This window comes from Thalassophryne amazonica, chromosome 7, assembly GCF_902500255.1.
Source record: "Thalassophryne amazonica chromosome 7, fThaAma1.1, whole genome shotgun sequence".
In the NCBI taxonomy this organism is placed as follows: domain Eukaryota; kingdom Metazoa; phylum Chordata; class Actinopteri; order Batrachoidiformes; family Batrachoididae; genus Thalassophryne; species Thalassophryne amazonica.
Genome location: NC_047109.1, coordinates 105,150,555 through 105,178,550, shown reverse-complemented (window position 1 = coordinate 105,178,550; position 27,996 = coordinate 105,150,555). Strand labels below are relative to the sequence as shown.

The 27,996-nt window shown below is 42.0% G+C and overlaps 1 protein-coding gene across 1 annotated transcript in view; it reads right to left on the bottom strand.

Annotated features, from left to right (window-relative positions):
• triob (trio Rho guanine nucleotide exchange factor b) overlaps window positions 1–27,996 on the bottom strand; it is a 347,395-nt gene that overhangs the window by 178,867 nt on the left and 140,532 nt on the right. Inside the window, 6 exon segments of the mRNA XM_034175263.1 lie at window positions 3,825–3,947; window positions 6,864–7,334; window positions 7,495–7,599; window positions 11,896–12,088; window positions 15,169–15,283; window positions 19,057–19,131. Of these exon segments, the coding sequence (XP_034031154.1) occupies window positions 3,825–3,947; window positions 6,864–7,334; window positions 7,495–7,599; window positions 11,896–12,088; window positions 15,169–15,283; window positions 19,057–19,131 (1,082 nt within the window).

Genomic DNA, 27,996 nt, shown 5'->3' with positions numbered 1-27,996 from the left:
CTTCTACGGGCAAATGTATTGACCACAGACCGTATAAGAAAAAGATTCATGAGAAGTTAACAAAATAGAGTCAGTCAATTTGTAATAAGTAGCTGATTCTGAACAAACTCGTCTTCAAGATGAACATGTTCTAACGCATTTGTAGTCAATGAAATATTAACAAAATGTACATATTTGACCACTTAAATGTTTTTTACACTTTAGGGGAAGCTGAGCTTCCCTTGCAGTCTTAGAGAAATCACCTCTGGCATTGACGTAGTGTCTCCTATAGAGGGCACAACAACAACATTACTCCACGACACGCAAACTAAGAGCACATACATAAACAAAAGGACTTGAAACAAACATGAACAGTCACACACACACACACATATTGTTTATTGACCCTGGCACTGTGTGTTTCCAGCAACACACGCACAGGAAGAGGAAGCAGTGTTTCCTGTGGAAGAATGGGTGGAGGGGGCGGTGGTCACAGTGTGTGTGGAGGTCAACGTATAAATGTTTTTCGACTGTTGTCTCAGGGGTTAATGCTGCATGTTGGTTCACATTGTTGACATAACTGGCTTTGGACTGCTTTTTGAGATGAGATAGGGTGAGGAGGACTTTGGACGAGTCGTTTCCTCTTTGAGATCAGCCTCACCGCAGGCTCCAACTTTTATAAACCTACTGATATTTTATACCAGCAGATGTAAAATAGTTCAAGTAAATCACACCTGTCTCTGTAACAGTTCTATTAATCGACAGAATAAAAGGTATAGACCAGCATAGTACTGATGCCACTTTTAGTCCAAAAGTAGCATGTGAGTATCAACTATATGGCTTTGATTATATCTGCCAGAAAGATGTCATGTACATATGTTGATCAGACATTTACAAATCTGTGTATAATTCTGTGCACAGCATAGAAGCTGCACTGTTGAAAGCTGTAAATGACATTCTGCTGACTGTTGATTTAAGATTGTGTGCTGTTCAGGTTTTTCTTCACTTCAGTACCGTATTTAATACAGGAGACTGAGACATTCTGCTTCACTGACTTGAATTGGTGGTGGGTCTAAAGTGTACAGTTGAAGTGGTTTACATCTTATGTAAAAGTTTCTGTCTGAGGCTTTCAATCAGAAGGTCCAATTGCATCTGGTGTTGCCCAGGGCTCTATTTTAGATCCTTTATTGTTTACACTAAATATGGTTCAATTCTGTACTGTTTTTTTTTTTTACAAAAACTGTGTCATATACCATTATCAAATACACAGAACATGAACCAATCGAGATTTTAGACCCCCCCCCCCGCCCCCCCAAGAGTCATCTGCTTATAAATACCACAACGGAATATGACAGTTGTAAAAACACAGATTCACAGAGCCATCTTTACTCACGAGTGGCATATTACTAGAGAACCAGAGACCAGAGATGAGCGCCAATATATTTATATTGCTACTTGAGGGGGAAAAAAGAAAAAAGACAAGAAAAAACATAGTAAAAATCCAGCCCGTTTATCTTGGACAAAGCCATTTTGGAACCATATCATGTGTAAAATTTATAGCCTTTCAGGGGAGTATCAATGGAGGTAGAGGCTAAAATGTCAAAGACCTCACAATGGTAAAGAATCAAATCAATACTGTAATTCTAGAGATCTATTGGATTTCAGCATAGAACTGAGCCACAGTGACACAGCATCCCACCCCAACAGTTTCTGATTTATTGGAGAAGACAAACAGAGCCATTTGCAGTACAGGGACTGTTCAGTTCCATTGGTGCATTCAATGAGATAAATGAAGACAGAGGCAGATTAGTCAGTGGCTGTACAACAAGGTCATCCAGGCATAATAATAAAATCCATGATATGATTCAAATATGTGCAGGGTTTTGACAGGGAAGAAGGGGATCAAAGTCAACATCAAATCATCATCAAGAGGGATCAGGTCATGTCAGGTTTGGGAGCATGTGCTACATCTACCACCAAAACCACAGAACTTTGCATCAACTTCAAAGTCAGGTTCCACAAACCAAAAGCTGCGTTTACACATAACAACAGCAGGTCACGAATGCCACGAATTATACATTCTTGGCTTTTGATCACGAATGTGATGATTTGAGGCAGAAGTGTCAGGTGTCCTCAGGAACTGCTGCAACCTGTTACGATTAACGGCACGTGTTGCTGGAGAATTATCAGGAACCATTACGCACCGTCAAGAATAATGTTCCACATTGCTGCACGCTGTTGTGTGCTATCGCATGTAACAGCGCATCGTTCTGTCACATTGTGAATGAGGCAAATTGTCTCCACACACACGCTGCTGAACAATTCAGATTGCTCCAGTTTGCTCCTCAAAATCCACAGCAGAAGAACTTTGTGACTGCATGCTTAGTTTGGCTCAGTGCCATGGAGTGGCACAGAGAGGAGGAGATGGAGAGAGCCAGATGTGTGGCTCCACGCAGCTCTCATCTCGTGCATTTTCCCAAACATCAGACACATGCAGCAGGTTGAACACCTGCAGGAGCATACTGAGGAGCATTGGGAGGAAACTTTTAGCCGACTTGGTGTCACTGTCCTTCTTCAGCATACTGCAGCAATGAAACTGAATGCGGTGCAGCAGGGTTTAATTGTGTGCACGTCAGCGAAGAACGCTGTCTCACTCTGTTAAGGATCACCACTAATCAAGACAGATCAACACGCTCAATTGCGACCTCCACGACATGTGACTAAATGAGGGTGGTGCGTGACATTCGTGGAAGATTTTTTGACAGCCAAAAACATGCTCCACGAAAATCACGAATATCACACACCAACACGCACTATTAAGAAACCTATTCAGATGCGTTAAGTCACGTTAATGTCAGGAATGTGCCAAGAATGACGCAAATATGACATTCATCTTCATTCATCAGTCTTGCCTATGTGTAAACGCAGCATTAGCCGTGAAATATCCATAGTCTATGGTAATATCTCAAAAGTTGTTTAAACAAAGTACTACTGCACATGCACTTTAAGAGTGCATTAGAAAGCAGTTCACAAATGAACACAGTCCTCACCAGGGGCTTCACAACAGTTTAGGCAAACTGTACAACTGTCTTTGGCCCTGGGCTGGAAAGGGATTCCCAGAGAATGTTTGATTTTACAGTCCACAGAGAAGACAATTTTAAGATGCCCCATTGGTCAATGGTAGTTGAACAAGCAAGGAAGACCCTTGCTTTCCTTATTCCATACTCTCCAGTTCTGTTGGCAGCTAGATGGCTTTCACAATGTCTTGATTCCTTGGATATATTACATTGTTGCCTCTGATGTGGTCTGTCATGAGCAGTGTTTTCCCAGTATGTGGTATTGATATTGCAACTGTTGAGGTTGCCCTTCAAGATGTCAATGATCATATGAGAGGCCTCCCCTGGTCGATTTTACCATATATCAGCTGCTGACCGTGAACGTGTCCTCACTGACAAATGCCCACAAGTCACTGGAAATCACTTTCCTTCACAACACACAACTCATGCAAGCATTGAATTGAGTAAACATGACAACAGATGCCTCATAAACCCGAGAAATCACTGAGGAAAAGGGCAGAGCTCAATCAACAAAGTTGAAGACTTAGGAAGTTGGGAAGTGGTTACTGCAGCTTTGAATGACATCAACAATGATATTTAATGTACAGTGTAGATCTTCACAGGTCTACTCAGTTCCTGGTATGGGGGATTTAGCGATTTGGGGATAGGTTTTATGAAAATGTAGGACTAGATACTGTACAGAGGAGGGAGGCCTTTGCTTGTGATGTAACTGACAGTATCAGTGATTATTTGTGATGTGTATACTCAAAAGAATGCATAGCATCTCACCATACAGTTCATGGCAAAGTGGTTGTGCTGGGTCTGCAATTCAACTGCATGCTGATGGTTCCCCCCGATCTCAGTATAGCTGGTGAGGAAAAGTCCCTTGTTGTGCATGATCCAGTCAAACATCTACATGTAGAAGAAGAAAGAGAAATGCAAAATCACGTCAAACACCGAACCAACAAGATTTTGGACACCTATGGCAAAGATGCTACTGGCAGCCATATTGCGCAACACCACCTTTGGCCCTTCTCACTTGGTTGCTTTGGGCTGGTTCAGGATGTGGAGATACTGTATTTGTCACATGAAACTAGCCTATGCATTTCCTGCAAGATTAAAACATACTATATGCAGAAAAGTGCAGCAAAGTACTGACTACCAAGACAACCGTAATTACTGGTGTATAATAAGCAGAGGTATGTAATACACAACCCCAACTATGGGCGTTGAAATAATGGGAAAATATGTATCTCATTTATATTAATAATTGTCACTATCCATTGTACTGAGATAGCCTTTAATTCTTGTGCATAATGTGCACCTTAATATTTAGATTTTATAAAATGAGGGGAAAATAATGTATTATATAACAGTAAATATGGTACAAATGTCCTCGCTCTTCATCAGTATATTTGGTTCAAATAAATATGGACAGCCACCAACTAAAAATGGCTCGTCTGTACGTTATTATCTAATAATATTGTTGTGTGTTGGGGGGGGGGGGTTTGGCTGGCCAAGATACTGTTTGTGTGTTTTGTGTATACTTCGGGTGGTTTGTGGGGGGCGTGTCTGAGGCTGTGTTGATGGATGAAGCATCATGCCAACCCCCTGCACCTGATGAGCAGTTCATGTGCAGATCTAGAGGACTACCAGCTGAAGAGGATGCACCTGATGAGCAGTTCACGTGCAGAGTTAAAGGACTACCAGCTGAAGTGGATATCCTGATCAGCAGTTCACGTGCAGTTCCAAAGGACTTCCAGCTGAAGTAGATATCCTAATGATGTACTACATTTAAGCCATGACTGCTCTGTGTAAGGTGCTGGGGACTCAACCTTGTTGCTGCTGTGTGACAATCGTTTGTCTAACATTGTGACGCTGAGGATCGCTCCAGGATTGACGCACCGTGCCTGTTAAGGAGATGGGTGAGGGACATGCTCCATCAGCACACTTCAGAGGTAACTAAAGCTGTGAATGACTTTGAGTAATTAACAATAGTAATTTGGTGTTTTGTACGCAGCTATATTTGAGCTACTCTGATAATTGTGTAAATTCGCTCTTCACAGCCGTGGCGTGCGGATTGATGGTTCTCCACGGGCTGTGAGAGCTGTTTCTGTAATTTGAGTCTGAATTAGAACCTGAATGTGTTTACTGATGGTGTGAACCCTAAACAGTATTTGTGTGAACAGTGTTGACTTATCTCGCCTCTCATCCTTAACAGGCGCTGTCCGATTCATTAACCACCTGGGGAGTGCCGGCGGGAATTTCTGGGTCCAGAACTGTCGGGCTCCAATCCCTTGGGCGCTAGGAAGAGCGCGTCGTCCTCCACCCCGCCAGGCTGTTAATTCACTTTTTGTTTATATTTGCACTTGAAATAAATCAGTTATGTTCTTTGGAACCGCTCTCTGTTTCTTTAGCGCTGGGTCCTTGTCAGACGCTGGTTCGCTCCTCTAACCTGCGTCCCAACATAACAAATATGCCATGATTTTGTAAATAGGCTTCACTACTTCACTGATAACAGCAGAAAGAAGCTACTCTTCAATATTTGACTTGTAGGGACGTGTAGGGATAGATCCACAGTGCCATGGTACAGCAATGCTAAGGTAAGCAGCTGCTTTTATAATCTGTCATTTAAAAAAATCTTTACATTTACTGAGGAAAATACCTCAGTAGGGATCTGTTCCATACTTCCCAACATGTTTAATGATATTTTTGCTTGTTCAGTGGTGACAAGAAGCCTTTTACTGTGATAATTTTAGCTTTCCCCTCTTGCTTAGATTGTATAGCTGTTTAGCATACAACGGTTTGAATTTTCAAATAAAATACCGGTGTCGCAGACCAAACGGTCCCCCTAAAAATCAGCCCCCGGTTCACGGATTAACACCTCGTTTCTGCTTAAAACTGCACACCAGTCATCATCTATCTTAGCGTCAGATATCCAAAGCTTTTGTACAACAATCATTTTCACATAAATTTGTTGTTTTTATTTCATCATAAAAGGCAGCAGAAGCGATCAGAGCGCCGCGGCTAAACAAGCTGCTAACTGATGCATTCACTGCACGTCAGACAGAATTTCGCCTCGTTTCTGCTTAAAACAGCCTTGTTTCTGTTTAAAACTAACTTTAGAATGATTTAAGAGGTTTTTTCCTTTCTGATCTGATGCTTAATAATCCCATTAATCCATTTGATTGTTCTGGGTGAAGAGACTCCATCTCAGACGTGCTGCTGTGGTCCGAAATGGTGCATGCGCAGATGCAAAAGGTGGACTGATTTTTAGGGGGGGAACCGTTCGGTCTGCTACACCGGACCAATTAATTTTTTTATTTTTTGTCCTGAGTGAAACAGTTAACCCAAAAACATTTTAAAATAGACACCAGGTTCAAAAATGTCAGAGTTTCACTTTAAGGTGCTGATTCACCGCCCCCCCCCCCCCCCCCCCCCCCTTAGCAGGTGGCAAATCTGGTAGCAGAAAAAAAAAAGCTGATGCTGATTTTGGTAGCATGAATGCAACATGCTCAAAGCACAAACACAGGGAGCAGCATCTGGACTCCATATCTCATTTGTTAAACTTTCAGTAACATACTGTTCATACACAGCTTCACTAATCTGGCCTACACGGAGATGAAAGTTGATCTGAGGACTTACATGTGCGGATTAATGTAATATTTTCAAGTACTTGGCTGCTCATGCACTGGATTAGCTCCAATGCAGTGTGAAGCACAGGTATGTGTCAAGAAATAAACTGCAGGATTACTACTTTAAAAGTATTAAGGGTTAGAAAGGTGAAAAGTGTGAAAAACAGTTATGGATCACAAAATAGAAAAGCACCTTCTCAGCATCCTGTTCAAAGAGTCGGAGCTGGAAACACTGGTCCAGCTTCAGCTTCCTCATGTGCCAGAGCTGCTGCAGATTCTGCCGCGTCCCGTGCAGCTTATCCAACAAACCCGTCACATTAGCCACAAGGTTGTGTATGTCCGCATGCACGTAGAACCCGTGATGGTGGTCATTGGAATCACTGCTAGCTCCTCCAGTGCGGTTGCCATAGCCGCTGTCGATGCTACTCCCGCCTCCGACAGTTTGTGCCTGTAGCCTTTGGAGCAGCCTTCGACCCTGCGTGTCCAGCTCTTCCACGGATGCTTTGGTGGCCCTTTTCTTCAGTGCAGCGTGCTCTTCCATGAGTCGCCGGGACCCCTCCAGGTCACGTGGGAGATCGCGCTGGGACAAGGTATCCTGGAGCTCCTCAAGGCGTGCCAGAGCCCGTGCCGCATCGCTGGCAAAGGTCTCAAATGACAGCCGCACCTGAAATGATAAATTTTTATTTTATTAAATTGTGACAGTCAGGACTTAGCTCTATCCAGAAGACGGTAATGCAGACTTGCTGCTGTCTTCTGTGTAACTTCTCAACAGAGAGGAGGAGCAGGAAATGAACGCATGAAACCGAAATAGCAAGCAGCCAAACCTCAATCCAGTCATCATGGTTGTACTCTAAGCTGCCCTCGAAGTCAGCTGTCAGCTGGGATGGATCCACTATCTTGGTCAAGCCCTCTAAAGAGACCATCACCGTCTGGTACAGAAGGACATACATTTGATATCAGAGAAGACACTGAAGAACAAATTAAAAAAAACACGTGGGAGCACGGGCAGAGAAGAGAACTGAAAAGTAGATTAGGAATGGAAAAAATGGAGTGTAAACAGGAGCCAGACAGGGAAAAACCACCACCGTTAAACGACTGCAACATGTCATAACATCACATATTCCAAGCCAATTAAATCTTAACAAAACATTTCCCAGCGTAAAAGATTATGAAAAGCCATCAATGGTTCCACATCTCCTCTGTTTAGATAGGTGGGGTGACCCCCCCAAAATAAGCATTCCAGACATTTCAACAATATTAATATTATCGATAATAAGACAGAGATTAACTGTCGGGAAGGAAAAACAGACGGGGCCCAGGGGCTGTTGAACAACTGAAGTCGTACATCAAGCAAGAATGGGAAAGAATTCCACCTACAAAGCTTCAACAATTAGTGTCCTCAGTTCCCAAATGCTTATTGAGTGTTGTTAGAAGGAAAGGTGATGTAACACAGTAGTAAATATACCACTGTCCCAGCTTTTTTAAAACGTGTCGCAGGCATCCATTTCAAAATGAGCAAATATTATAATATAAGTTAAAGTTGCTCCAAATATTGTAAATATTGTAAAATTATTGGTTGAGTTAATAGGGTTTTAAAAAGGAATAGTTTGCACCATGTGTCATGCTTAGTTATCACATTACAGGGTAACCGGTGGTGGGCACAGCTAACCAAAAAGTTAGCTTTGACAACTGGTAATCAGCTAACTGAAAAGTTATCTCTTTTAACGCTAAACCGATAAACTGCCTAAAAACGTATCGGAAGCTACAGATAACCGATAACTTTAAATTTTACCTCCCATATGCTCTCAGCTACTAAGAAGCTGATTTTGAGTTTAAACACTGCGAAAGCTTCTGATAGAACTAATGGCGATCACAAACCCAAACAGCCAATGAGCCAGCGCTTGTCTTTGTGCGCTCTGCCTCCTGCTGTAGGAAAACCTGACAGGATACAGTGGTGCTGTGATGAGGCAGAGGTCTTAAAATGGAAAGCAGGTTTGAATTATGGTTTTGCTTTAAAAATACAATTATTCTGGATAGAATAACTACATTAATGTAAACTCTTAAAATGTACAAAATGATATATAACACATATCTGTTAATTTTAAAATAATGCACTAATTCTGAAGATTTGAACATTAACACACAGATCCCCAAAGGGGATTATGGGTAACTAAGCCTCCGCTCATACTGATTGGTTGATAAATTAATTCTATGTAAAAACCAACACAAATGAATCAATGTACCATGCTGGTGTTTACAAATAAACATGCTTTTGTAAAATATGTCATTTTTTTCATTTGTATAAAAAAAAGAAAGAAATTTTCAAGATCCCGCTAGACAGCACCTAAGCGCACACGTGATGACGTCACAACTCTAGCCGGTTAGGGAGACAAGGTTTCTTTCAATAACAAGAACTGTCAAAAAACTCTCGTGTGTTGGAATTGTGTGGCGGTAGGAATCGCCTTTTGAATGCTTGAATAATGATGTCAGTCAGATCTTCCCCTTCCGACAATCTTAAGGATGCCCCAACAATCGTGATGACGCTAAATATAATCTTATCAGATATTCCTGCCGTGTGTGGTTTGTAAGAGTGCTCTGATCTGCTCAGAAGGACGTGAGGAGCTAAATGTGATATGCAGCCAATCAGAAAGCAAGGTGTCTGACCTGGGAATGTTTGTGTGTGAAATCTGTTTGCGTGTGTTGTTTTTACCATGTGGCTGACACCACACACTGTACAACTAAACCTGTCAGATCTATGATTTGTTTTTATCTCCACGTGTGGGGTTTTGGAAACCTACAGATAATTTTAAAATCCTGCGATCGACAACACTGTGATATAACTGGTTGCCAGTAGATGGCAGTGTTCTATGCATTTTGACACCGGTTACATCATGGCCTGAATCACAATTTCGGCTTTGGAAAAGCAACCTGGGCTTCTTCTGGCATTTTTACATAAAACAAACACAATAACGTCTATAAACCCAGAGAATATATTCACGAGAGTATTAGGCACAATGTACAAAGAGTTTAATGCTGTTGTCCACGTGGAGCCTGATCAGAGCGTCTCAAGTGCATTTCTCCTGTCTTGAACTTTTACCCATAATGCACTGCGCACACACCATGTCTACACTAAAACCTTCAAAATTAGTGCATTACTTTAAAACTAAAACATATATCTGATATTTTCACTTTATAAAACTTCAGACGTGACCTTAATTTAAATAACTTGTCTGAAATTAGTTTGGTTAAAATTCTAATCATAAGTTAAAACTCTATGCCTCTGGATGAGTTGGGTGCTATTGCCAGTGTATTAGTATGGGGTCAAAAGAAATGAGTTTTTTTTCTTTTCTATGACCAGTTCTCCTTTGCTTGCAGAGGATAGAGCAGTTTATTCTGGGACCAGCTCTTCTCTGGTCTGTAGAAGGTAAAACTGTGCATCTACTACAAAAAACTACGTCTGCAAAAATGTTAGCGGTCTAACAATTATCGGACCAAAACTTAGTGGAAGATCATTGGTCCGATGATGGTTTTTAAAGTTACCTGAAAAGATAATCCGATAATGAAAACATTATCTTTGATAATTAGCGGATCAGCGGAACTGTGCCCACCACTGAGGGTAATATATGTCACATGCCATAGAATCCAATGGACATCGACATTGTTTGACCTTTACCTTGCCGACCAAGCAATCAACAGTTAAAACTATACCATTTATTAATCCTATTAGCTCAACCAATAATTTGCACCACTTTTTTACCAAAATTCAAGTAACGTTAACTCCTGACCCCTGTACAAATTGAAATTGACCTTTGTCACCATTCTTAATGTTTTTACCCCATAACTCCATAACATTCAATTATAGATATTCCAGACTATACCTTTTTGGAATATTTATGTTCAAACAAATAATGTGGTGTAGCTTTCAATATGATTGGAAATTTTTTTTTTTTTTTTTTACCCTTGTGTAATTCTTCAATTGACCCCTAACTGTCCGGCTATTGACAATTCAAGTGGATACTCAGTTTTCTTTCAAAAGAGTAATGTTTAAGGAGTGTGTGTGCCAATTTTGGTGCTTGTTTCCAGAAATGAACAATCATTACAGTTATCTGTTCCACTACACCTACTATATGAAACGCTCAGGGGTTAGGGACAGGATATATCAGTATGTAGTTACTTTTTGGGCTTTTGTAGCTGTGGTTCCAGCAGACATTACATCAGGGGGTGTGCTGAGTAGCTTGTGAGTCCGCAGTTCGACTCGTGTTAAAGAAAAAAAACATGCTTGTGTTCCTTCGTGACTACAGCACCCCAATGAGAGGGCGTTCAGCAGTGATGTGGACAAAGACTATCAAAAAGCTATCAAAAAAAAATCACAATGTTTCTGCAGTGCTCCAAAAAAAAAATCAATGCTGTGACTACGTTGCTTTTCTGGAACAAAAAGGAGTAAAGTTTTACTTTCGCCACATGCAAAATCATCACTAAAAACAGACATTTTCACTCCAAATATCTGACATTGACCTGGTCCTTTGACCTCCAAATACAGAAGCAGCACCACCTGTTGTCGGTGTAATTGGCCAATTGTCACACTGGTGTGAAGCCTTGTACCGAGCTTAAACAAAGAAGTAGTTGCAGGCGGAGGGTGTGAACCGTCACGCATTCGAGCACCAGAGAGATGCTCGAGAACCAATTACTTTTTACTGCTGAACACCAAGCAGCTTCCCTGAAGCAGCTGTGGAAACATGACAGTAGTCATTAAGGTAAAGGCAAAAAAAAAAAAAAAACCTTGTTAACTGCACCATCCGCAACTTCTCAGGGACTCGAACCAATGACCTCTTGGTTATCACTGTTACCCACTCATATGCACGCGTCTGACATCAAACAAGTGGTTTGTACAAACCTGACTCAATACTGTTGGTGGTTAAGGTGGGGGGCGCTTCACCATGCCCTATATAGCATGTTTCCATAGTAACTGGGTCAGGACTAAATATACCAGCACCGCATTCCCACACGGGACAGAACAGTTCTGCTGACACCAAGACGCAGCCCAATTTGAACTGATAAATTAAGACGAGCAGAGTGGATAAATGAACCACAAGAAAGTGACCACACTGAAATAACTAAAGAGGTTACAGTGATACTGGTTTATACAACAACAAGACACCCCCCCCCCCCAAAAAAAAAGAAAAAAAAAGAGGATTAGCTTGCATAACATTTGTGTAGACACTCACCTCAAACTCAAACTTGGAGCTGCCAAAGTTGGTCCTCTGCTTCTGCCAGAAGTTGTCTGGTTTGATGATGAGGGCAACGTGGATGCAAGAAGGGAAGGACTCCTGAAGGATTTTCAGCAGAGGCTTGATGCTGTCCCATTTGGAACCGCGCATGTCCACGATAACGGTGAAGCCATGTCGGGCCACCTCCTCACTGCAAACCAAGTGCGAGCACAGAGATAACTTAAACCACACAGCAACACCCGAAAAACATGCAATCACAAGATATCAGTCGAGACGCGACCATCGACAAAGCAAAGGTGACATTTAGAGAGAACGAAATAAGCTCAAACAAATGATGCTGCCTGCGTCAGATTAAAGAATAAAACTACAAAGCGGTAAAACAAGACTCATTTTATAAAAGGCCATTCAACAAAAGCTGTGATACGATGGCAAAGATTCCAACCAAAGCATGCAAATCTTCACAGTGGCTGAAAAAGAAAGAAAGGAGGAAAAAAGTTAAAACATTCAAGAGGTGAAATCTCCACTGCTGCTTACCATTAGGCACGCTAAGTCCATAAAAGGCTGTTTCTCAGAGCTAAAACTCTTTAATCTCAATGTGTCTAGAAAGGAGGCGGAAAGAGACACGGGCCCTCCTGCTCTAACTCAATCTGACCTCACTCTAAAAACAGACCGGCAGCCAAATGGTGAGAAATGCAGGAGAGAGGGAGGGAGAGGAGAGGAAAGGAAAGGAAGAACAGAATGCAAAAGCATGCTGAAAAAAAATAAATAAATAAGACTAAGCAGACCTGCACCAGTAACTGTTCCCAGAGCATCCTACAACTGGGCCACTAGTCTCCAATGCGACATGTTTAATCCCTTAAAGTCGGACCTCTGGACAAAGACGCGAGACTCTCCCTTAAGGTCGGACATCTGGACAAAGACACGAGACTCTCCCTTAAGGTCGGACATCTAGACAAAGACACGAGACTCTCCCTTAAGGTCGGACCTCTGGACAAAGACACGAGACTCTCCCTTAAGGTCAGACCTATGGACAAAGACACGGTACTCTCCCTTAAGGTCGGACCTCTGGACAAAGACACGAGACTCTCCCTTAAGGTCGGACCTATGGACAAAGACACGGTACTCTCCCTTAAGGTTGGACCTCTGGACAAAGACACGAGACTCTCCCTTAAGGTCGGACATCTGGACAAAGACACGAGACTCTCCCTTACGGTCGGACCTCTGGACAAAGACACGAGACTCTCCCTTAAGGTCCGACCTCTGGACAAAGACACGATACTCTCCCTTAAGGTCCGACCTCTGGACAAAGACACGAGACTCTCCCTTAAGGTCCGACCTCTGGACAAAGACACGATACTCTCCCTTAAGGTCCGACCTCTGGACAAAGACACGATACTCTCCCTTAAGGTCCGACCTCTGGACAAAGACACGACACTCTCCCTTAAGGTCCGACCTCTGGACAAAGACACGAGACTCTCCCTTAAGGTCGGACCTTTGGACAAAGATGTGAGACTCTCGATGGTCTCTGGGTCTCTTCAGGTCTTGCCGATTTGGACACACTGTTCAGATAATGACCTCTGATTTGACCTTGACCTTAGATCAATGACTTTGACAAGTCCTGTATTGTGAGAGGATGGTCCATTGAGTTTATACACCAAGTTTGATTGAAACTGCTCTTTGCATTTTGAAGATACTGTCAATGACAAACAACCAGACAGACATGCCCATTACAAAAATATCTACGCTTCACAGCAAGGACAAAAAATAAATAAATTATATATATATATATATATCATATACCTATAAATGATACGCCAATATGACTGGATAAAACACTAAAGAATAAATAGCAATACACCCTTGTGATATTTTTCGTGGACCGGTAATATTTTTCATACCACCCGAGTAAAACCCACAAAATGAATGTCGCCTTGGTAATCAACCAATCCATACATATGTTGTGACGTCACGGCACGTGCGATCCTAGATACTGTCAATGTGTAATTTAATACAGTGGTCCCTCACTATATCGCGGTTCACCTTTCGCGGCCTCGCAGTTTCGCAGATTTTTTTTAAGTGCAATTTTGCATGCTGCTTCTTTTTTTTTTCAACAGCGCATTGTGTTCTGCGTCCTTATCAGGCGGGCCGGTCGCGGCACCAGTCGGCATCACCGCGATTGCTTTCACTGCCTCCGATGCGCTTACTGAGTCTGCGGGCCCTGTAAGCACTGCAGCGGGCCACTCACACCGCCCCCCTGTCTGCTGTGCCGAGCTGCATCCAACTCTGGCAACAGTTCCAGAGACTACGCTCGCTGTTTTGATGCGGAGCGCTCTGGCAGCCCGCAAGAATAGACTTCTTGTGGAAAAATCTGCACGCCCGCTGCATGGTCTGGGTGTATGGGTTCTGAAGGGTGTAAAAAGCTATATTCATTGGTGAACAACTTGATAACTGATAATATATAAAACAAGGCCTTCTTCATCTTCAACACTGCCTATCAACCTGTCCTACAGAGCTGTTGGTTGCAACAGGTAGCCGTCACTCAACGCATATTTGACACAGGAGAAACTGTGCTTGTTGCCAAGGTTCAACAAAAGTAGATAAGGCTATCAACGCATTAATCAAATCCTCTGCTAGTTTACTGCTGAGGAGTGAAGGACTTCAAAATTTAAAGTGACATAATTGGAAAGTAAGGAGGGTACATCTAGTGTGGAGGCAAGTTTGTGCTTTCATTGGATTTATATCAGGATTGCACCATCAAAAAGAGAATCCAGAATGCAATATATTGCCATTTTGTAGAGAAATGTTATTTATAAAACATCATAAATGGACTACTCCAAATCCTAGACAGCAGAGAACGGTGCAGAGAACAGAGAGAAAGAAAAGCCAAGAGAGTTTTAGATCTCCGTTAAACTATGTGTGACCTAATCCAACAAGCCCTCATCACCTGGAGAGTGAGAGAGGACAGACCGCTTAGTAACCTACATCAAAGAGTAATAACCTACGGGTTTCATAGGAAATGAGATGTGGGGAGAATGCATTAAAGTTTACCAGACAATTAAAAATAAAACCGTCACCACCCTGTGTAACCTCAGTCACTAGTTTCAGGCTTTTTAAAATATAAGTGAGGTGGAGAAATTTTGCAGAAAGTGATGATCTGTCTCGGAGGAGCAAAAGGTAAGGTCTGGTGCAATTTAAACGGGGATCAAGCAGGTGATCTACAGCTTACCACTGACAAAGCATTGCAACTACATACATGAATGCATTTGCTACCTGGGGATAGTAGCCAGGTAGGCTATCAGCCTGCGCAGGTCTTCAGGTCGTATTCTGTCGTGGTTGCTCCGTGCTGGAAAGGTGAGGACGGGACCACCGCGCCTGTCTCTGCCACCTGTGGGTCGAGATCAAACAACAGATCTGTCATGAAACAACTTCTACATGATATGTAGATAGAGCACAAGATCCAACCACCACCCTTCCTGAGTGTTGAAGTGAGAGCTCACCCCCACTTCTTGGCGGTAAATGGTGGTAAAAGAGAATTAAGAAAGGAAGAGAAGCACTTTAATCCAAGAAACACCAGTGTAGGCCCTGAGGCCCACTGTTGCCGGTGCTTATCCCTGGATTCCGTGGTATGAAGCAAATGAGAATCTATACCTCCTCCTCAACGGGGCACCAGTACACCCCAGGTTACTTCCCCAGCCAAGACTGGTACGCATTTAAAGCTGGGTGGAATGGCACAATGCATTGCGCTCGTAGAGCGCAAACCTCCGTCAACACATTTCCACTTATTCACTCGCTCATCTACAACCCCTTAGTCCAATTAAGGGCCGCGGGGATCTGGAGCCTATCTCAGCAGTCATAGAGTGCGAGGCGGGGTACACCCTGGACACAATGCCAGTCTGTCGCAGGGCCAAATACAGACAAACAAACACATTCACACCCGCATGCACACTTACAGACAATTTAAAGTTTCCAATCCACCTAACCTGAATGTCTTTGGATGTGGGAGGAAGCCGGAGCACCCGGAGAGAACCCAAGCAAACACGGCGAGAACACGCAAACTCCACACAGAAAGGCCACGGGTGGGAATCGAACCCGTGATTTTCTCACCGTGAGGCAACAGTGTTAACCACTAAGCCCCACTAGTTTCTAATTCCACAAATTTTTACCTTGCAAAAACGTTTCAAGGTCAAAGTCCTGTCAGAAGTGGCTTTTCACAAAATATAATACAAAATATAGATCAAAAGGGCTTTCCAATGTTAAAATCAAATATCCGTTAAATCCGCAATATGGATCAGATGCGGATCAAACTTCGCCTGTTCATTAAGAGTGCCACTTTGCACCACACTGTTACAAATGAGAGTGATTAAGTCACTTTTGATTGAGGTATAATGCAAATTATACACCAAATGGGCTTGTCAAAATTAAATTCAAACGTCCACAAAATCCATAATCCAGATCCAATGTGGATCAAACTTTGTGAGGCGATACTGAGTTCCAGTCTGCACCCCACTTCAAATATGAGAGTGATTGGGGCACATTTGATAAAGATATAAATGGGGTTAAATGGATAAAGATGAAATGGGGTTTTCAATGTTAAATTTAAATGGCCACAAAATCTGTAATCTGGATCAGATCCGGATCAAACTTTGACAGTTGATAAAGGATACAATTCTACATAAAATAATATGAAATATGATCTTTTTTGAAAGAGAATTTTTGAAAATTGGTGCAATGTTAAAGATAGGGATTATTCCAAATTTCCAAGATTTTTCCTGACTCTGCCCAGGTTTCTGGCTCAAATGTATGAAATAAAGAAAATTTGTGCTGGGCTATTTCACCTCAGAAATGTAGAACTAAAAAAAAACACTGTAAAAAAACACTGATATCTGCCTTTTACACATTGCAGCATTAATTTTAGATTGTAATAATCCACATTTGTGACAATTACTCATACTTCATAAGTCATCTTTAGTCATGAGAGCATCATCTCTGCAATTAGTTGTGACTAGAGATGCACTGATCCACATTTTTTCCACTTCTGATCCGATCCCGATACCTGAATTTGAATATATATTCCGATGCCAGAACTCTGTTTGCTTTAATAGTATTATTATCATTATTGTTGATTTTATAGGAGGATATTTTTGTATCCCCAGTTATACAGTTTCACGATGAAGTGGTATAGAGGAGGATTTTCTTAAAAAGAAGACTTGAAAGTTTGGCTACAATTTGCCAGAAGATACATCGAAGATGCAAGCCTAGATTTGATGTTTTGGTGAACGAATTAAGTACTTTTGCAAATGCACTCTGTCCATAAAATGGAACATGTACTCGTATGCAATTTTTGGGGCACCCCTGTGAAAAAATAAAGCGCACCCTGTCACAGGATGCACTTGATTTTTTTTCACAGCCAGAATTGAGCTCTAGCTGTGACCATGATAACCAAATAACTGTTAGTAATCAGATAACTGTAATAATCTGATCTCTCATGTATACATGCACTTCAGAAATCCGATAATCTGAAAAACCTGGTTTACATGATTTCAGCTGAATTTCTTTTGAAGTGGAGAAAAGAGAAACGGCAGGTCTTGGAAAAAAAAGCATAGACTTTATAGAGAAAAGACAGCTCTCTCTCTCTCTCTCTCTCTCTCTCTCTCTCTCGACAAGAAATTTGCTCTTTACAATGCTGAAACACGTGCAAAAGTAAAAGAATGAAATAAATCTAATTAATGGTATACATGTTTATGTACATGTAAACGGGGCCATTGTTGGGTCAGTGGCCGAAATTTCATCTCTTGAACACCAGATGGCACACCCGCCCCGAGTACATGTACAGTTTTGAGGACGGAGTGCATTTCCGTATTTAAAAAATGCCACAAGAAACCACCAAAAAAATAAAATACTTAGTTTAAAATAAGTACTTAGTTTAAAATAAGTACTTAATTTACTCTTTTTTGGGGTCAGTCTGGGTAAATCATCGTACCCTTCCTGGTGGCTCCTTTCGTCTTCCTGCCCCTGGCTAAAAAAATCCTCATGCTCTTGTGTACCAAATGTAGCCCTTTTTAAATGTTTAAGTTCACTGTATTGTAGTTCGCGACGGAGCTTCTGCCTCTCGGTACAACGGCTTTGCAAACATTGTATGTTGCTGTCTTGCTTTGCTTTGTTCCACACAGTGGACGTGATGAAACGTTGGTCAGCGATAATGCTGCTTAATGCTCACCTGCTGGCTGGCTTTGGGCTGTGGAGAGGGGTGCATTTCCTGAACAGAGGCGTGTCTCATTACTCCGTGTCTCACTGGGGCACTCCTCCGTTCAGGAGGTCCCTTCCACAGTTTGCAGCCAGTGAGCAGAGCAGCTAGCAGGGAATCCCTCCTGGAGACGGTTCAACAGAAAACACACCCACACAGATGTGGCTCCTGGATTGGAAAACTCTGCAGGTTGTATCAGAAATTTCCGATCCCCGAATTACATTGATATCGGAACCCAATACCGATACTGAATCAGATCGGCCCCATCCCTGGTTGTGACAACACTGAGCCAAACCAAGAAGTCTGGTGTCATGTTTGTATTAAATGAGAAGAAGATAATGTGTAGACACTTGGTACAGAAGCAACAGTGGCCTTAGTGTCTTTGTACATTCTGTTCATCGTGTAGGTTTCTTCCTCAATATCACCTGAGGGAGTCTTTTCTTACCACTGTCACCTGTGTGTTTGCTGTAGGGGTTAGTAAGGTTAGACCTTACTTGTGTGAAGAGCATTGAGGCAGCTTTGGTGTGATTTGGTGGGGATGCTGGGGGGGTTGGCCCAGCGGATGAGCTTGGGTAGTTTGGGCCAACCATGGAATCTAACAATCCCAGTTAGAGGTGGGACTCTGATTGAACTCTTTGATGGGAAACCTTTCAGTTATATGTGCAGAGGTCATTTTGGTCACTGAGTAGCGTTTCATACCTCTAAGATTAATCAGAAAAAGGCTGATTTTATCATCACTCTGATGACAATTACAGATCATCAGCATTAAACTTGAATGCTCTGTTTTGTTTAATCAAGTCAGCTAACCTTGCATGTCCACAACCTGTCTGAGTTCATACTTCATGCCACCCCTGTTTATTGATTAATGTGGATGACACCTATCAAAGATACTTTCCAACTGTGGGGGATCTGACCTGAGAGAAAAGCAACCTTCTCCTTGAGGATGGGAAGCACATCGATGGCCTTCATGTCCTCATTGCGATGAAACCCTGAAGCACAGAGAAGACAGCTGTCAGTGAGACAGTGACAGGCTGAGACAAAAACAGACGGTCAATCAGCAAGTCCTGCTATAACAAAAATAAAAAAAGGAAAAAAATGTTTTTTATCTTCAGGTTTTATCTTCTCCAAAAAACTTGCCACCATCATGGAAAATCTGATTTAATCGAGATCTGACCCAACAGGAATAATTCTTTCACATATTAGCCACAGCCTTCAGTATTCAGGTCATTTTGGGATCCTCATATTTTGTACAGAAGTCTCACCTGCCCTGTTACAAGATATTCTTCAAATGTTCTCCTTTCGATTGCCTCCTCAACAGATGGCACACCTGATTAATACCAGGAAGCAACTCAGAGCAACTCAACACACACAAAGACACACAAGCTTTTATTCAAATGATATTCTGATGATGTGAAACTAAAAAAAAAAAAAAAAAAAAAATCCTATAATGAAGACAATATTTGTGTTAGAAATAAATGCAGTAGGATATTCCTAGAGAGGGCAGGGGGGTGGGAAGGGTGGATGCATTTTACTGTTAGGGATGTTGTATCTTTGATCTATCCCGTGATTCATCTCTGTACTGAGCAGGTCCTGAGTCAACATCCCAAATGCTTCATGCAATGATGAGGTACGTCACTGCCAATAGAACTGAATGTCTCCACAAGTTCCACTCTTGAACCACATAGATATACGTCTGATGGTTTAACCCCCTGTCACACATGGCGAGAATGTGCCGGAAGCATGCCCAATACGGCAAATACTGCCATAATCTGACGCAGCTGGGAGGAAAAGAGGCATGGCCAGCAGTGTCGGAGCACAGACAGACTGACTCATCCACACCTGTCAGATCGCATCCAGAGCGCATTTAGATGACACAGACTGCTGTCAGATGGCCATAAAAGGTGCTGCAGACTGCCCGATCTCCAAATGTCTGCATGGCAGACTGGAGCGCTGTTTTCCTCATGCGCTCCGCGCACACGTGGGGCTGTAATTATCAGTCAGCCGTGTGTGTGTGTGTGTGTGTGTATGCATAACGCTGCATGGGCCACTAAGCATGCACGGGGCGCACATGCACATGCCTGCCACCAGACAGTTTCACTCCAAAGTTTGCTGGCATTGGGCCATGCAGTCCCTCAGACGGAGCGCCTTTCCAGGGAACTTTCTTTTTTCTTGTTTGCACACTTCAGGAGCACAACGCAACTCTGGACACCACGATGGTTGGATTATCACATGGAATTAATTTTTTTCTTTTGGGTGAGCAGATTCTAACCGCAGGCTGCTGTCCCAGCTTCATGTCCATGTCTGTGCTGTGAAACACTCCTGGACCACTGCTGGAGGTAAGATGCATGTTTATTAATGGTATAACGGCCTGGCACAAGTTCCATGTTATATTTATATGTTATATATAATGTGCATTGTACAAAAACACCAATAAACCCGGCTCCAGTAAAATCAAATATAAGAAAACACCCAGAAATCAATCCATTTTTATTTGTGAGTGCCTACTAACTGCATGTATTCAAAACAAAAGGAAAAACCATTTCAGTGTGCACAAATCCATAAAACCTGTTCCTGTGTGCAGATGGTTTCTTTTGGTAAACACTTTAGAGGTCAAGTGAGGAAAAAGCACAAACAACTTCACATAAACGCTGAGCTACGGCTAATCAGACTGATTATGAATCAGAATTAATTCATTGGGTTCATTGGCACGTGATCCATCACGTGCACACTGAAAGTGCTCAAATCCAAGTCTGTCATCATTCCACATTCACTATTAGCACCACTAGAAATGTAATTAATCAGAAACAATCAGTGGAAATTAAAGGCAGTTTCCATCCCAATTTTAAATTGAGAAAATTGAGCTAATTTTTTTTTTTAAATCATAGCCAAACTTTGTATGTAATCGCAGTTCTTATATCATGTACTAGTTTATATATATATAACTATATACAATTGCAACAGATTATTGGCAATTCCTATTCAATTCCTTTTTCTTTTTTTTGTGCATTTTTGTGTCATGCCTGCCCAAAACGCTGCATCCTTTTGCAGCAGCTTTGTTCCTACACTTTTCCAAAAAGCTGCTGTTAACATCTGAGAACTGTTTTTCTGTTGAAGAGTGTGACATGTTTTTCATGGGTTTCATGCTGCAGAGGACAATGAGAACGAGGCTTCTGTTCAGAGCAAGTGAAGTCCCAATTACTGCACACTGATTGCCCACTTTCACTTACTTTGACACAAGATTACATCCAATCTGCACAATTAAATCAGATTACTAACTTTTTTGGATCCCGATTCATTCCAACATAAAAAAAAAAAAAAAAAATTTGCAACGTACCGATTGCTCACAATGTTAACGCTACTTTTACCGCAGATGACACTAAATGTCAGTCTCTGATTGGAGATGGGATTCCCCCCCACCCCCCCAAAACAGTAGAAAATCAGGTGAAAAATCAGTAATGGAAGAAAGACATAACCCTAATCCAGGGGTGCTCAAGTTCGGTCCTCGAGAGCTACATTCCTGATACTCTTAGTTGGCTCCCTGCTCCAACACACCTGAATCCAATGAAAGGCTCATTAAAAGCCTGCTAACGAGTCTTTCATTGGATTCTTGAGCACCCCTGCCCTCATCAGTACACTTGAACACTGGACTAAATAAAAGGATAAATGTAGAAATACATGTATAAAAGTAAAAATAAATGGATACACACATAAATAAAAATGGAAAAGTATAAATAAATATCTAAATATAGAAATACATGCATTAAAATATAAATAAATGTATAAATACATGTATAAAAGTAAAAATAAACGTATATATACATGTATTAAAATATAAGTAAGTGTATAAATGTATAAATGCATGAATTAAAGTATAAATATGATATGATAAAAACATTTATTTATACACTGACTGACTGATTGATTTAGACTTAACTCATGTTTGGTTCTACAAGCAGACCTTTTAAAATTGATCATCATAATAGCTGATTATTTTTCCTCTTGATTGAACAGTATAATGAATCACAATTACTTTGGGAATAACAAGAGAATGGAGAAGGTACAGAGAAGCTGAAACATGAAACAGCTAATAAGGACAAACAGCACCGCAGCGTACAGACTCAAAGATGAGACTGCAGAAAAGCACAGAATGAACTCCAACAGGTTTTAATGGCTCCTGTTATACTGATTCCATCCACGGTCCGAGGGAGCTAGAACCCAGGCGACAGCACATTTGCTCATTGTAGGAAGCAGATGCAATGGATACAACCTAACTGGAGGATAGTGGGGCAACCAGCTGAGATCAGATGGAACCGAGGCAGCAACAATACTTTCATTCTGTCTCCACGTCTGGCAACAAGAGACAGAGAGCCCCAAGTTGCTGAATGACTCCCTCGCTGTCCACTATCCTCTTTTTATGATCCCGCTCTCTCTGTGGCTGTCAGCGACTTTACAACCTGCTGCACCTGTTTCTCCACCAGTCTGTGACACTATAACAGAGCAAAGCAGAGATGTGCAGCTTCTACAGCTGAAACGGCCAACCAAATTACTAATGAGTTCAAAGGGAAAATATTTAGAAAATAATTACCCAAAATCCTCCACAGAGAGTTTGTACCAAACTGGCTTAACGTTAAGTCACTAGTTTGAGTCCATCGTCGAGTGGAATGTAGCGTAAAGGATGTTCAAAATGTCTCTTTTCTGTGGTGAATTTTGATGTATGTTTTTGTAGTCCCTTGCATGGTTGTGAAGCCCTGAAATGTTGGCATGAATTCCATGACATCAGCAGGAGGTTTTTCCAGGAGCACCTACATAGGTTTTGACAAATTTATACTTTGGCATGCTACATACAAACCACGATTATTATTCTAAATGTTTCTTCTGTATTGTTTTGACTTAGTATAATGAATGGTATTATTCCATATACTCCAATGCAGTAGGTGGCAGTATGTACCTCTAAAGTTGGTTTGCAATCCAGCAATGAAGTAGTAGTTTTATTTTGCCTATTAATTGATGAGAGGCGAAATTCATCCTGGAGGAGGTGCATGCAGAAGTTGGCCAAGCAGGGAGCCTGGACCAAGTGGGAACATACGGCTGGCCGGAAGATCAGCTGGTCTGAATTTTGGAAAATGGAACATCACAGAATCAAGTTCTTGGTCAAATTGGTATATGACATCCTACCATGACCTTCCAACCTGTTCACCTGGGGCCTGGCAGACACACCGGCTTGCCAGCTCTGCCAGAAGAGGAGGTCATTGGAACGCATCCTAAGCTGCTGCCAAAAGAGCTTGGGAGAGGGGCGATACCATTTGTGTCACGACCAGGTTCTGTGGGCAGTAGCAGATACCATCTGCACCAGCATCACCTCCAACAAGTGGAAATGATAATAATTTATTCCTTGGCAGAGTTTCGCAGCAATGGGACCCGTTTCAGCGGAGCTGTTGGTGAAATAATGCTAGATGGCAACAAACATCTTCACAAACAACACAAATCTTAGGTAGGATCAACCTTGAAATACAAGGTCTTCAGCTGAGCGCCAAACATCAGTGTGTGCATGCATGCGAATAGATGAATGTGAGGCAGCATTGCAAAGCTTAAATCTCTTTGCATCATGTAAATATTTAATTGGCAATGACATAAAACATCAAATCTGCAAATCCTCACATTTAAAAAAAATCTCAACGCAGGAAAAACTGGAGATTCTATTGATCCACTGTGCTCATATTTACCTGCAGCCGAGGACATGGATTCAGTGACACTTTATTAGGTACACCTGTCCACCTAATGAATTGGTCACTGAGTGTTTGTGCGTGCTTCCTGAGAAGTGTTCCCTGGACCCAGTGGTTTATGTAAGAGGCCGGCCCTGGCAAGCAGCCGACACTCAGCTCCGTTACAACTGAGCAGCTCAGTGCTACTTTAAACATCATGTCAGAGCACGTCGAGTCTGTACGCAGAGATCAAGGGAGGCAGAAACAGATGTGGCACTATACGATGCAGAGAGGCTGAATTTTAAAGCTCAGGTTGGACAATTTCGCATAAAGCGTTGTTTGTATCGCACAAAAGTGGAGGAGGGAAAAACATAAACAGCTGCTGGCAATAAGTACACGGTACGATGGGCTATTAGTTTCCATGTCACAGCAAAATAAGCCCAGTACCACGAGTGCTCCTGCAGCTGCAGACATTTTACAATTTTACCCATGTTTATATGCAGCAATAACATACAATATCTCATGCATGTGAAGTATTACTGCACACACGCTCACTTATGATATCATTATCACCTCCCACTGCATAAACAAAAAAAACCCCCACACCATAACACACAGACACACACAGCATCCTCTGCTCATGACAAACAAGCCCTCATTTACAAGTCTGCTGAGCACGAAATAAAGCTTTTCAATCACACACTGCTTGTTCATAAGAAACTCATAACAAGAGCAATCGATTTTCCTGTTGGTCTGTCCTCAGCGCCCTGCAAAATGAGGGCAAAATGCTAAAATGTGATTTATATAGTGAAAGTCTGTAATTATTTAAAAATAATAATAATAAACCGCAATTCCAAGTGGAAAGTGGGTCAACTGATGTGACACATCTGACAAAACACAGGTAATCACGTGCAGTTTTGTTCTTCCTGCGCATTGGACACTGAGAAAGTCTTGTGCACAGTGCACATGCACGTGTGTCAAAATGGATAATGACTTTATGTCATGCGGAGTATTTGTGTGCTTGGGTAGATCTGACGGAACAGCACGTGATGTTTGGTTCCGCTTTGGTAATGTACATATGGGTATCTCAAAGGTTCAGCTGTCCGTCAGTGATACGCTCGTTTGCGCTGACAACACAGTTCATGCAGTTTGAGATGTTCTCATGTTTCCCAATTGATAAATCTGTCTGATTTATAGGTGTCTATTTCAAAACCGCAATCATAAATAATCCTTTATCTGGAAAGATGCAAAGATGGATGATTAATTCAGCAATGGTTCACCAATAAGAGCCAGATTATGAAGCTATAAGAACATGGGTGACTTAAAGGTTCAATAAATGAATATGTTAGGAGCATGCGACTGGATCCACCATGCTACTGAACCAGCCTGGGTCCTGGATGGCAGCCACGCACACTGTAATCCTGAACTCCATCTTAGTATTACACATAGCTTTTGACTGCAGCTAAATTACAAATACAGATTCATTCATCCAGATTGATACAGATCCAACACAGAGTACACAGTTCCTTAATTGAGTTGAGACGCATTGGAGTTCCGTGACTTTTTCAAGTAGGTTTTTTATATACCAATTGGTAAACTGTGGCCATCCAAAATGGGGCACACCTGGAAGAAGAAAAAAGGTGCAGTTCCATGACTGGCCAAATGAGGCTGTCTTAAAAAGGGAGCCAGTCACCATAGCTGCCCATGTTAAAATGTCAAACTTTAGAGCAATAACAAGCATGCTTCCAACCTGGTAGAAAAAAAAAAAAAAACTGTTTTGGTCTCTATAGCCTAGTTTCCTATTTTCTGGCAAATGTAAGTGGAGGTGGGGGTGGGAGGGTCGACTTTTATACTTTTCGTTTATAACTCATTAGTTTAGGAAGATTTAAGCCGACCGTTACAAAGTATTAGTGCTGTGGTCGCTTTGAGTGACAGCTAATGTGGTGCTGCTGGAACCCGAGCTCTGTAGCACAGAGGACACTAGCTGTGGTTACTAGTCGCTGTGAACGACCATGTCTGTCCTTTCTGAGCATTTTCTCCAAATATTTGTAATAATATGGCTTGTTGTGTGGTTAACTGTCCTAATGGATCAGCTAAGATGTCTGTGCTTCAGGCAATCAAGCGACATTTTTGTGTTCTTTAATTCTGTGTGCTAAAGGCGTTAGCACTTTTGGAAGCTTTTGTAGCTTGATGACATTATTAACCAACGATTACTGAGGAAATAAGTGGGTCATAATTTTTAAGGCCCACACTAAAGCCACCACCCAGTTCCCAAAAATAAGATTTAATAAACATCCATACCAAGGTTAGCCTGTTAGCATAGCTTATGGGCTTTTTTGTTCTGTTCAAGTCACGCAGGGTTTCGCCTATGCTCCATTGTGGTGTAGGAAGAGTAAACGCTGCCAACATGCCAGGCAACACCTATGTCCGGTTTCATGAAGCAGTCTAATTTTGTTCAGTCAACTAAATTCACTTAGTTGACAAATTTTTTGATGTTAGTCATTGTACAAAGCCTTTAGTCAGCTAAGGTTTCAAGTTACCTGACTAAGGTTTTAGCCTGGTACAGAGGAGGCTTATCTTATTTTAGTCAACAAAACTTCAGTGTCTTACCGCAAAAAAATGGCAGCTATCATGTACCACCACTTGATGGAACACTCAAGAGCACCCCTACAATAGCTCATATTCCTCCAAAAGGAGAGCTTCATTCACTTTTGGTCATGGTTGTAGCAGACGACAACTGTCATGATGTGTTTGTGACAGTTCTCACATTATCCACCGGGTGTTGCTGTTACACTGAGCAGCGTTGTGTACACAAAAAGGCTTCACAGAAAGCGTAGAAGAAGAAACTGAAGAGTGAAACTGCTAGGCTAAGTGCTAAACACATCGTTCTGCAGTTCATATGTGTTTGTAAATGTTTATAAAGCCAGTTAACAAAACAAAGGCTGGATAGTTCATGACAACGACCAACCTGGAAGTAAACAAGATTGTCGCGCAGTGGAGGCGTTTCTTGGCAACTGCACTCACAATGCCATTATGCACGTGAAATCGACTAACATAAAACAGCTAATCTACAAGTTTAGCCACTGATGTGAAACGGTGATTAGATGGATAATGTTGGGCGACTAACCATAGTCATCTAAGTAAGTTTAATAGTATACAAATAATGAATGTTTATGAGTTTACTGGTACAAATATTTCATGAGGTGAAAGCTGGAACATACCATTCAACGAGACAGCTTTGTGCGTGTGCGCACATGTGTGTGTGTGCAGAGTGCAATGGTACCAAACGTATGGAACCAAATTTGCACCCTAATGGAACCAAATTGCACTCTAAATGCAATGCAACACAAATGGGACGAATACTCCATGTCACATGACATACAAAGCACCAATCAAATGACAAGAATCCACTCAGCTGTTACGTAAACTAAAATATTCGACTGCTTTATGAAACCGGGTCCTGGAGCAGCAATTTTTGGGCTTTGCTGGGTCTCCATAGAAAGCCTATGGGTGATGTCACGCAGGGTTTGTCCAGTATGTGTACAGTCTATGATACATACATATGTGTCTCCTTATCCTTATCCAGTTACTCAGGACACAGAGTAAGCAGGGTGCCTGACTGCACCCAGAGAAGCAACCACATGCCAAAATATTGTAGCTGACTTTGGCAACATGTGTAAGTAAAATAAACCTTTCATGATACCCCTGAGTGGGACGCTGGTTCATTGCATGTTACTTCCCCAACCAAGGCTGGTACTCTTTTACAGCTAGGAGGACTGGAACAATGCAGATCAGGTGTTTTGCTCAAGAACACAGACAGGTAGCATGTTCAGGAATTAAACCAAGGTCTACATGTTGTTAGCCCAAGTCAAAGTCCTAGTCGCTGCGCTACCTTCTGACAAGTACTGCAACTCCAAACTGAAAACAACTGCATGTCTGTCATCTTACCACAGTGGGTCAGAAGAGGCGGTGCCAGCGCACAGTGCCAGTGTTCTGCATCCAAAGCTTTAGACCACAGGCTAGACGGGACACGGTGCATCTGCACAGCCTGGCACAAAGCGCGCTGCAAGTCCTCTGCCTCACAACCTCAAACTCAGAGCAATTACAAGCTGGCTGTATCCACAGCCCGGCACAAGACATGCTAGTGTTTTA